Here is a 12,049-nt window from a genome sequence, read left to right as displayed (position 1 = left end):
CACAACAGTCTTTAAATACTGAACCAGGACTGGGTTTATCTCAAGTTTCTTGTTTTAATATACACATCTTTTTTCCTATCCAGTCCTGTATAGTTACTTTCTTATTAGGGGGGTCAAATTACAAGTTTTTTTACTAGAAAAGAAAAGAAAGGTGATTCTCCTTTCTAATGCAAAAACTCTACTAAAATATAGACTTGAATGAACATTCCTAAAAATCTTGCAATTGTGTTACTCAAGGGGGAAAATCTATTATCATTAAATTCTTTCCTAGGGTTAGAAAGGGCGGAGCCCCTAGAGGCTGAGGGCTGCTCAGTGCCCCTGGGCATAGGAATGTTAATCCATCCTGTACCTCCCAAAATAGGAATCCTTTCAGGAACTTGTTCTTGTAGCTCTTAAATGTCTCTTTTGAATGGAATTTGGGTACAAATGTAAATTTACTCGTTCACTTATTACATTTTATAGAATTTGTTAAAATTAAGTCTGTTAGCACAAACTTGTTCTTATCAGTTAAACTCAGTCCCTTTATCAATACCATGTACAATCTTTAACCACTTGACCAACAACAGACAGATAGACAAAGCAGCATGCAGACATGGATACTGGAAGACAGAATTTTAGAAATAAACTACAACTTTCTTTCACTCTGGGTTTTTAATCCCTTTTGGCCAAGTAAAAACTGCTAAATTCTCAGCGGCTTTTGGTAATTTTAATAGCTTGGTAGTAATGCCTTCTGTGTTCCTCTAGTATGGCCCATTATAAATTAGTACTTTAAAGAATAATTTCATAATATTATTATATATTCTACCAAAAATATTTGGCATTCATTTTGTTGATTTGTTATATCTATCTGTTGTATTTCCTTTTTGTTTGCTTTTTCATTGGACTATATTGACTGTATTCTACATAAGCCATTTATTGAAAGCAACACATTCAGTGACAGAATATTCTATATATGTCTCAGAATAATTCAGATGGCAAAACAGAGCATTAATAAATATTTAAATGTGTGCATGTGTTAGAAACTGAAGTTCTTTTTAAATAGTTAGAAGCCAAAGTTCAAAATTCAAAGTCAGACTTTTTTTTTTTTAAAAGTCTCATTCAGGCCCTATGACTTCATATACATAGCAGCTGTGTGTACCTAGGATAAATCTTAACTACTGTCCCTTAGCTGAGTATTATTCTTTACAGTTGTTTTTAGTGGTTCTCAATATTAAGGACACTATGGAATAACTATGCCATGTTCTTGTTTGAGGAAAGTACTTTACAGCAAATCTACCACTAGCAAAATAAATACAAATAATTTCACCAGAAAACCTGACATAATTCTACAGTGTTTTAATGGAAACTTAAGCAGTGGAAACCCAGTCTCAATGATAGGACAGAGCTTTTGAGGTTCTTAGAGTCTAGAACTAGACATAATCTTCTAGAAACTAGAAGTAATCTTCTCATTACTTCAAGAATGTAACAGCACCATTGACGTCTGATTTTCCCATTACTAATGCTCACACGCAGATAACAGGAAGAATGAGCATCAATGACAACAAAATTCAGAAATTGTACAAATTACTTTAGTCATGGATCACATTCATTTGCAAATTAAATTCAACTGCTAAAATAAATGGGAAGAAGAGTTTCACCTTGTGTTTATATAATTGCTGTCCCTTTACAACATACAATTTACTTTTAGAAAAAAAAATGTATGTTCAGCTTACAGTGGCTAATCATCTTATTCTTTTACTTTTAGCTTTTCTATATTGTTTCTTTCAATTTTATTGCACACAAACCCCCCGAAGCCAAGGAGAAATGCATACATTTTACAATTACATGTATTTTCACAAAATTAGAAAGACAAATAGAAGTTGGTCTGTGCGAGTTCAGTGTAAAAGGTCACCTCATACTTATATAATGGTAATTAAGAAAGGCGAAAATGTACCTAGATGTTTTGATACTATTAGCTGGTCATTTTAATTAATATATATGTGTGAGTGTGTGTGTATCATTCTGGGTGGCAATTTCATTTATATGTTACCTGCACACCTTTAAAACACAACTAGGTGGTGACACGTTCAGAAGGAAGAGTCCACATGCTCACCCTGAGGGATGTGAAGCTAGAAGATGCTGGCGAAGTCCAACTAACAGCAAAGGATTTCAAAACTCAGGCCAATCTCTTTGTGAAAGGTAATTAGAAAGCTTATTCCTAAACACATACCATGAAGACAATCACAGATAATGCAACTTCTTAATTTATTCTGTGAGAGAGTTCCACAGATCATTAAAATCAAAGTATTCAGAAGTCTAATTTTCCATTTTGGCATAATATAATACAGGTTGTATTTCCGAGGCAGTAGTAGTATACGCCTTTAATCCCAGCACTTGGGAGGCAGAGATAGGTGGATATCTGTGAGTTCAAGGCCAGCCTGGTCTACAGAGTGAACTCCAGGACATCCAGGGCCATACAGAGAAACCATGTCTCAGGAGGAAAAGAAAGAGAGAAAGTAAGTAGGAAGGAAGGAAGAAGGAAGGAAGGAAGGAAGAAAAGGAGGGAGGGAGGGAGGGAAGAAGAAAGAAAGACAGACCAACACTAACATGGGTTTTACAATCCTGCATTCTTTCTGTCCCTGTCTTGTTATATTTTTTACTAGTTCTAAATACAACTGCTAAAATAATTATTACCAATTCATTTTATGAATCAGTATTAGCCATTATATCCTTTATGCTTCATAATTATTTTTCTTGTAAGCTGCAAGAAGCAGAGAATTGCCACAAGTTTGAAACCAGCCTGATCTACATAGTGGGTTTCCAGGATAGCCAGGGAAAGAGGAAAAAACATAGAAAGGAGGTTTTTTCCCCCTCTATATGTATAAATCAATGAAAAAAATCATTGTGGAAAGAAAGCATATAAGTGAAAAATAGCTTACAAACGAGCAGACCGAGACAGAAGCAGCCCCGGAGATGCCAGAGGGAATCAGAGAAAGTTCTGGAACTCTTGGAGAAGGGAGTCGGCGGCTAATAAGTATGATTCTTTCAGAACCCCCGGTTGAGTTCACTAAGCCTCTTGAGGACCAGACGGTCGAAGAGGAGGCCACTGCAGTACTGGAGTGTGAAGTATCCAGAGAAAATGCCAAAGTGAAATGGTTCAAAAATGGGACAGAAATCCTCAAAAGCAAGAAGTATGAAATTGTTGCTGATGGCAGGGTCAGGAAACTCATTATTCATGGCTGTACCCCAGAAGATATCAAAACATACACTTGTGATGCTAAGGATTTTAAAACCTCCTGTAACCTGAACGTTGTTCGTAAGTATTCCTCCACAGGACATTTGCAACTCTTTGTAACCAAAACAACCAGCAGACATAATGCATGCCCTTCTTGGCTTAATTGTAACTCTTGGCAACTCACAGTATGGATGCTGACCTAACCTGACACTTCACACGTTTCTTTATGAACATCTTTGTGCTCTGCCTGGCCTTGGAAAAGATACCAACCACTTTTCACTACACCATTGCACTCTTTGTATGTGGTTACACCCACTGTATGACTATCCTGCTAGAGATGAAAACAAAATGAGTCACAAAGAGAAATACAGAACCCTGGCTTCTGATTCCATTTGGAAGATAAGTTGCAGGCCTGGAAAATATCTAAAAAAAAAAAAAAAAAAAGAATGAAAAGTTATTTGAATACATGAGAACAACTGTGCTATGATAACGACCAGTCACATAATGCAGTCTGAGAATAAGGGTGGATGAGAAGCGGAGTGAACCCAGGGTCTTTGAGTCCTGATTCTTTGAATGAAGAACTCTGCTGGTTTTCACTATTGTTCTTCCCATGGTGGAGAGAGATACCCTTCTCTTAGTAGGCTAGCTAGCTAGCTTATTTCCTTTTTTTTTTCCCCCTCTATCCAGGAAAACATTTTTCGTGGTCCATTTTTGTGCAGTGTTTGTTTGGCTCTGTTGTTTCCCATCTGTTGACAACTAAAACCTAGTGGCTTTGACTGTGCTTCCAGCTTCTTGTGCTCGTCACTCCTTCCATGCTCGGGTGCCTCTACTCTAGCGTCTCTTAGAGTAGCCCCTTGGGGTTTCTTCCCCTTGTTGTCTACTTCCTCTTGGAGAAGGCTCAGCCATGGTGGCTTATCTTCTAGCCTTCCAGCTAGCATTGGTCCGAGAGCCTCCATGATCAAGAAGGGTTGGCTTGAAAAGGCTTCTTAAGGAGCTCTGAAAGATGGAAGGACGAGGGAGCGGCTTCTCCATCCTGCACAGCAGCAGACAGATTTCTGGAGATGCATGAACCAACAGATATAAAAGCCGAATCAGTGCCCCATGCAACAGTGTTTGTCACACTAACTTTTGTATGCCTGACTTTTGTATGAAGCCCTTAAAGCTGAGTTAAAAATGAAAAGCTGGATATATGTGGTTCCAATTAGACTCGTGCCTCATAGCTTTACATACTTCAAACTATTGTCTTTGAATTCTACTGGGTTTACAACAATGTTTCTTTCCCTTCTAGTGTTTCCTTTGACAAAGGATTCCAACTCTGGCATAGTATCTAAAGAAGGAAGGCATTTGCTTCTCTAATCATTCAAAAGAACTAAGATGGGTCCCAATAGGAAAGAACTAAGTTGGTAGAGTAAGACATAATTGATGAGAACTTGAAAGAGATCAAGAGCAAAGAATTATTCCCAGTGGAATAATGGGGTTTCAAAGTCAGTGGCAGACTATCAAGATGGCCTCAAGTGGTATGACTTTGATCCTAGCACCCAGGATGCAGAGGCAGGCAGATCTCTGAGTTTAAGACCAGCCTGATCTATAGAGTGAGTTCCAGGATGGCCAGGGCTACACAGAGAAACTCTGTCTTGGAGAAAAAGAATGAAAGTCACTTGTTCTTATAGTATAACAGAAAAATATTGTGGATAAATTTGCAGAAGCCTCATTTGAATGCCTACATCATTTTCTTACAGCTCCTCATGTGGAATTCTTAAGACCGCTCACAGACCTCCAAGTTAAAGAAAAAGAAACAGCTCGGTTTGAGTGTGAAATTTCCAAAGAAAATGAGAAGGTCTGTAACAACTTAAGTGTTAATTAATATTAATAAGTCTGATTGTCAGGTTGCTTTGTTTACTTTTGGCCAAAATGGAAGGAAAGAAGAAACTAGCTAAGCCTTTCTTTCTGAATTCCATTTTAGATTACATTTATGCTAGTATTAAAGATGGACTTAACTTAATTGTTCTCTTTAGTGCTACTCATTACTGTCACATAAAAAACTCTGGACTCAAGAGATTTATTATTTTGAGCCAATAGAATTGATGGTTTCTTAGATTAAAAAAAAAAAGTCAAATAGCAGTAATTCCATGTCTCAGCTAAGTAGCTCTGGTAGCCATGAACTATTATTGCCAAACAGACTTTCAGTCCACATCAGTGGAAATGGCTTGTATGATATCTAAGGCCCCCTTAGACACAAAACTTGTACAACCCCATCATTTGTTTTCTCATAATTGGTAAGAGTATCACAGCAGATCAACAGTACTTGGTAACTTTAGTCTTGATTCTTTTTTATTTATGTTTTTCTCTGTCTTCCTTTATACATACTATAATATTTATGGTCCTCTTTTAAATATACTATAATGTCTTATGATTGATTTTTAAAAGGACCCTAGGGTTCCTAGTTCATGCCATGGATACCATGTGAATGAACAACATAAAAACTGATTCTAAGAAATCTATTTGTCTTAAAATATAGGTTCAGTGGTTTAAAGATGGTGCTGAAATTAAAAAGGGCAAAAAGTATGACATCATTTCTAAGGGAGCAGTACGAATTCTTGTCATCAACAAATGTCTCCTGAATGATGAAGCAGAATATTCCTGTGAAGTGAGGACAGCAAGAACTTCCGGCATGCTGACAGTCCTAGGTGCGTGTGAAGACTTTCTTTGCCTAAGCATTCTAGTTAGGAAAACCAACTTCCAGTTTTATTGACTGCATCTGGCTTCTTTTCTGCAGAGGAAGAAGCTGTCTTCACAAAAAATCTTGCCAACCTTGAAGTTAGTGAAGGAGACACTATCAAACTGGTGTGTGAAGTCTCCAAGCCTGGGGCAGAAGTGATTTGGTACAAAGGGGATGAGGAGATCATCGAAACAGGAAGATTTGAAATACTTCCTGATGGAAGAAAGAGAATTTTGATCATTCACAATGCACAGCTTGAGGATGCGGGCAGCTACAACTGTCGACTCCCAAGTTCTCGAACAGACGGCAAAGTCAAAGTACACGGTATGAAGATCTCAGTGAAGGGTATTTCCTTCCTTGCATCCATTCTTGCTGTATTAAGATACAAATGCCAATGTTTTCATTGCCTTTCAACCTTTTCTTTCTAGAACTTGCTGCTGAATTCATTTCAAAGCCCCAAAACCTTGAAATCCTTGAAGGAGAAAAGGCTGAGTTTGTCTGCACTATCTCAAAGGAAAGCTTTGAAGTTCAGTGGAAGAGGGATGATCAGACACTTGAATCTGGAGATAAATATGACATCATTGCTGATGGTAAAAAGAGAGTCCTAGTTGTGAAGGATGCCACATTACAAGACATGGGCACTTATGTAGTCATGGTTGGGGCTGCCAGAGCCGCAGCTCACCTGACAGTCATTGGTAAGTTTCTCCTTGCTTCATTGGAGGCTTAGATCTGTAGTTTTAAGCTCTTATCATACTACAAAGTCTTATTGATTGCTTACAGAAAAACTCAAGATCATAGTTCCTCTCAAGGACACTAAGGTGAAGGAACAACAGGAGGCTGTCTTCAACTGCGAAGTCAATACTGAAGGCGCCAAAGCCAAATGGTTCAGAAACGAAGAAGCCATATTTGATAGTTCAAAATACATCATTCTCCAAAAGGACCTGGTCTACACCCTCAGAATCAGAGATGCACGGTTAGACGACCAAGCCAACTTCAGTGTGTCTCTGACCAATCACAGAGGTGAAAATGTTAAAAGCGCAGCCAATCTAATAGTGGAAGGTACGTGACTTACATGACATTAGAGAATTTCCCCCCCAGTAATTTATATTATGCCAACAACTAGATTCAACCTTGGTTTTCTCTATCACCACAGAGGAAGATCTTAGGATTGTTGAACCTCTTAAAGATATTGAAACAATGGAGAAGAAGTCAGTCACATTCTGGTGCAAGGTGAATCGTCTCAATGTAACACTGAAGTGGACCAAAAATGGAGAAGAAGTGGCTTTTGACAACCGTATATCATACCGAATTGATAAGTACAAGCACTCTCTAATCATCAAGGACTGTGGCTTCCCAGATGAAGGTGAATACATCGTGACTGCTGGACAAGATAAATCTGTAGCAGAGCTGCTTATCATTGAGGCCCCAACAGAATTCGTGGAGCACCTGGAAGACCAGACGGTCACAGAGTTTGACGATGCTGTCTTCTCCTGCCAGCTCTCCAGAGAGAAAGCAAACGTAAAATGGTACAGAAATGGAAGAGAAATCAAGGAAGGCAAAAAGTATGCAAAAAGTGTCCGTCCTCCCTCTGCTGGTTTGTGTGTGCTTTGACATCAAACATTTGACTAATATTCATGCTATAAGCTAACTAATCATTCAATCTCTTCTTTAGATACAAATTTGAAAAGGACGGGAGCATACACAGACTCATCATAAAGGACTGCAGGCTGGAGGATGAGTGTGAATACGCTTGTGGCGTAGAGGACCGGAAGTCACGAGCTAGACTTTTTGTAGAAGGTTAGTATTGATTTCAAGAATAATTCTAGCTGAAGGGACAAGTTTTTACAATGCTGATAAAATTACAAGCACATATCTGTTTTTATGTTTAAAATTTCTCTCCAGAAATCCCAGTTGAGATTATCAGACCTCCTCAAGACATTCTTGAAGCCCCCGGTGCAGATGTTATCTTCTTGGCTGAGCTCAACAAAGATAAAGTGGAAGTCCAATGGCTTAGAAATAACATGATCGTTGTCCAGGGTGACAAGCACCAGATGATGAGTGAAGGAAAGATACACAGGCTGCAGATTTGTGATATTAAGCCACGTGACCAGGGCGAATACAGATTTATTGCCAAAGATAAAGAAGCCAGGGCTAAACTTGAATTAGCAGGTAAATCGCTTTCTTTTGCTTTGCGGTGTCCTCATCATATCACAAACCTCCATAGATTTCAGATTTTACAATTGTAGCAACACATCCCTTGTGAAAGTGTGTGGCTCAAACCCATGCTCACGTGTTAGCTATTCTACTTTGTCTACCTACAAAGTGGAAGTGGTCAGCAGTATCTTTACATGTCAAACCACTGGGTTATTCCTGGCACATAGCAACTGCTCATGCTGACAGTCCCTCGCTCTATTGATATATAGCTCCTATGGCTCTTTTAAATATTTTCTCATCCTGACCCAAGAAACCTACATAGGTTTCCCACCAAAACCTCACTGTACACAGGAAAAAGCTGTCTGACTTATCCTGAACTAAGTATGCAGTACTTCATCAAAAACATATGTTATAAAATAGTTTCAAAAAGAAAAGCAAAACTTATTGTACCATATTCTAGGTCCTCTGCAAGTATTTTTAACTAAGACTAGATGTTAATTATTGTATGCCGTCTTTACCAAACCTCTGTTTCCAAACACTGATAGTTTGGAGTAGGAAAAAAAACTATTATAACTCTCCAACAGAATTGACTGCTGTGAAATTATTGTTGTATACTTCCAAGGTTATGATAATGTTTGCTATTAAATGTATAGTAAAAACAACTATGCCATAGCATGACTATTAGTATATAACTCAAACATGTGTGTGTGTGTTCTCTGTCATACTAGCTGCACCTAAAATCAAGACAGCTGATCAAGATCTCGTGGTTGATGCCGGCCAGCCTCTAACAATGGTGGTGCCCTATGATGCCTATCCCAAAGCAGAAGCTGAGTGGTTTAAAGAAAATGAACCTCTGTCTACAAAAACCGTTGATACTACAGCTGAGCAGACTTCTTTCAGAATCTTAGAAGCCAAGAAGGAAGACAAGGGGAGGTATAAAATCGTGCTTCAGAACAAACATGGAAAAGCCGAAGGCTTCATCAATTTACAAGTTATTGGTAAGCCACCAAACCACTCAAACTTGATTGACCCAGCATAAGCTTTCAGACATAACACCACTAAAAATTCTGTGATGTGCAAATTACAGATGTTCCTGGGCCAGTTCGTAACTTAGAAGTGACAGAAACATTTGATGGTGAAGTAAGCCTCGCTTGGGAAGAACCACTAACGGATGGTGGGAGCAAAATCATAGGCTATGTTGTAGAAAGGCGTGATATCAAGAGAAAGACCTGGGTACTGGTCACTGACCGAGCCGACAGCTGTGAGTTCACTGTAACTGGACTTCAGAAAGGAGGAGTGGAGTACTTGTTCCGTGTGAGTGCAAGGAACAGAGTTGGCACTGGGGAACCCGTAGAAACCGACAATCCTGTAGAAGCAAGGAGTAAATACGGTAAGCGTTTCAGTAGATCGCCAACTAGCTTAGCTTTGTGCTTATCCACAACATAACCCAAATTCATGTATGTTCTACTGTGGCAACATTCAGATGTTCCAGGCCCTCCTTTGAATGTAACCATCACCGATGTGAATAGATTTGGTGTCTCACTGACATGGGAGCCACCAGAGTACGATGGAGGTGCTGAAATCACAAACTATGTGATTGAACTGAGAGACAAGACGTCTATCAGATGGGACACTGCCATGACTGTAAGAGCTGAGGACCTGTCAGCGACCGTCACTGACGTGGTTGAAGGACAGGAGTACAGTTTCCGTGTCAGAGCCCAGAACCGAATTGGAGTTGGGAAACCAAGTGCAGCTACTCCCTTTGTCAAAGTTGCTGATCCAATAGGTAAGGTCATTTAACCACAACAAAAAGGAAATAAACATTGCATGCAAGCCAAGAATCTAGTAAAAGGTAGTCCATCAAAAAATTTTAGAGCAAAATTGTAAAAGCCAAGACTGTGCCCATATAGTTCATAAATTTATCTTGATTAGGTCATTATAATCACTACATGTCTTAATAAATTACTATTCAATGCAATTGTATTGCTTCCTGCCATTTTAGAGAGACCAAGTCCTCCTGTGAACCTAAGTGCCTCAGAACAGACACAGTCATCAGTTCAGCTCACCTGGGAGCCTCCTCTGAAAGATGGAGGCAGCCCCATACTGGGCTACATAATTGAAAGACGTGAGGAAGGAAAAGAGAATTGGATTCGCTGCAATATGAAACCTGTTCCTGAACTGACTTACAAGGTAAGATAGCTTGTATTATATATTATATATATAATACATATTAATATATAATATGTATGCTTATGGGTTTAGAATTCTAATGGAAATGATGTTAACAAATACTAACTTGTAATTCTAGGTCACTGGATTGCAAAAAGGAAACAAATATTTATATAGAGTATCTGCAGAAAATGCAGCTGGTGTTTCAGATCCATCTGAGATCCTTGGTCCTCTCACTGCTGATGATGCCTTTGGTAAGTAGATATTTTACCTTTTAGATTAGGGAATAGTACAGACCTTTGGTGTACCAGGGACATAGCTATGGTACTAGAAATTCATTGATTTTTCTCTTTGGTAGTTGAACCAACAATGGATTTAAGTGCATTCAAAGATGGTCTGGAAGTCATAGTCCCCAATCCCATCAAGATCCTGGTCCCAAGCACAGGCTATCCAAGACCAAAAGCAACCTGGGCTTTTGGAGATCAAGTACTTGAAGAGGGGGATCGTGTGAAAATGAAGACCATATCGGCCTATGCTGAGCTTGTCATTTCCCCAAGCGAGCGAACGGACAAGGGCATTTACACGCTCACACTAGAAAATCCCGTGAAGTCAATTTCTGGAGAAATTGATGTCAATGTAATTGGTAAGGAATTAAATTCTTGCTGTCTAATATAATCTGGTTGAGTTAACTCATGCTGCCTTAAATCATATTGACTTTCACTGCCTTTTTTTTTTAATTAGCTCCCCCAAGTGCACCTAAAGAACTGAAATTCAGTGATGTAACAAAGGATTCCGTACATTTGACTTGGGAACCGCCAGACGATGATGGAGGAAGTCCACTAACTGGATATGTTGTTGAGAAGAGAGATATGAGCCGGAAAACATGGACTAAAGTAAGTGTTGCATGCTAATACAACAACTTTAGAAGGAGGAGGATGGGAGGCCATACAGATGGGCCAAGCCTCCTGGAAAAAGTATCAAAACCTTTTTAGCATATTAATGCTAATGCTCCCTTGGATAATTTAACTTGCATTTGGCATATTTGCCCCCTTTTGTTCTCAGCTTGGCTTATTGTACACATAAAAGAAAGCTTACCTACATACTTGGTATCTAAGGAGTTGCCCAAATGCATGTGTTGAGCTATAAGCATTTCAAAGGAAGCATTCATTGCCCCCCACGCTCCCCTGTGGTCATTCTTTTTCTCACTGCACTGGATTTACCTTAGTTGACTGGTCTGCCACTGTTTTCTCCGGTTATGCTCTTTATAAAGTATAGCTACTATCAGATCGATAGTACTACGTATAGTATCTGTACATCTTACAGTTCTAGAAATAGAAGTTAGACGGTTGTACATGCTAGACAGCAACTATACTACTGAGATCACCCACAGCCCATTATCAATCTCATTTAAAATTAAATTTCTAATAAACTACCATCTTTTTAATGCATGCAAGCTGTGAATCTATTCCTCACTGTATTGAGAATATTATTATAGTCTCAATATTATTATAAACCACCTTAACATTTTCCCTAATATAAAATTAATATGAAAATAAACAGTAAGTTTTCATTCAAAACAACTTCAGAGTAAATAGGATGCAGTGGCACATGTTTATAGAGGCTGAGGCAGGGCTGTGAATTTAGAGCCAACCAGGACTATACAGACCAGCCTGGGCTAAATAGAAAATCTCAGTCTTAAAAAACATATAGTTTGTATCTGTACTCATGGTAAAAAAAAATTTTTTTTGACTTGAGAAAATACTTGAAGAAAATAATCAGTGAACTGTTTCTTT

The 12,049-nt window shown here is 38.7% G+C and overlaps 1 protein-coding gene across 5 annotated transcripts in view; it reads left to right on the top strand.

The window, feature by feature from the left end:
- Ttn (titin) overlaps positions 1 to 12,049 on the top strand; it is a 269,529-nt gene that overhangs the window by 167,237 nt on the left and 90,243 nt on the right. For all 5 annotated transcript variants that reach the window (XM_052182769.1, XM_052182768.1, XM_052182766.1 and 2 more), the window contains 17 exons: positions 2,055 to 2,178; positions 3,029 to 3,295; positions 4,954 to 5,051; positions 5,733 to 5,901; positions 5,991 to 6,257; positions 6,362 to 6,628; positions 6,714 to 6,992; positions 7,087 to 7,495; positions 7,606 to 7,730; positions 7,836 to 8,102; positions 8,816 to 9,085; positions 9,175 to 9,477; positions 9,571 to 9,873; positions 10,090 to 10,277; positions 10,396 to 10,510; positions 10,615 to 10,899; positions 10,998 to 11,149. In XM_052182769.1, coding sequence (XP_052038729.1) covers positions 2,055 to 2,178; positions 3,029 to 3,295; positions 4,954 to 5,051; positions 5,733 to 5,901; positions 5,991 to 6,257; positions 6,362 to 6,628; positions 6,714 to 6,992; positions 7,087 to 7,495; positions 7,606 to 7,730; positions 7,836 to 8,102; positions 8,816 to 9,085; positions 9,175 to 9,477; positions 9,571 to 9,873; positions 10,090 to 10,277; positions 10,396 to 10,510; positions 10,615 to 10,899; positions 10,998 to 11,149 — 3,888 coding nt within the window. The remainder of the gene's footprint in view (positions 1 to 2,054; positions 2,179 to 3,028; positions 3,296 to 4,953; positions 5,052 to 5,732; positions 5,902 to 5,990; positions 6,258 to 6,361; positions 6,629 to 6,713; positions 6,993 to 7,086; positions 7,496 to 7,605; positions 7,731 to 7,835; positions 8,103 to 8,815; positions 9,086 to 9,174; positions 9,478 to 9,570; positions 9,874 to 10,089; positions 10,278 to 10,395; positions 10,511 to 10,614; positions 10,900 to 10,997; positions 11,150 to 12,049) is intronic.

This window comes from Apodemus sylvaticus, chromosome 5, assembly GCF_947179515.1.
Source record: "Apodemus sylvaticus chromosome 5, mApoSyl1.1, whole genome shotgun sequence".
NCBI lineage: Eukaryota > Metazoa > Chordata > Mammalia > Rodentia > Muridae > Apodemus > Apodemus sylvaticus.
Note: the sequence above shows the minus strand (reverse complement) of the source record. Positions and strands in the feature narration are given on the sequence as shown.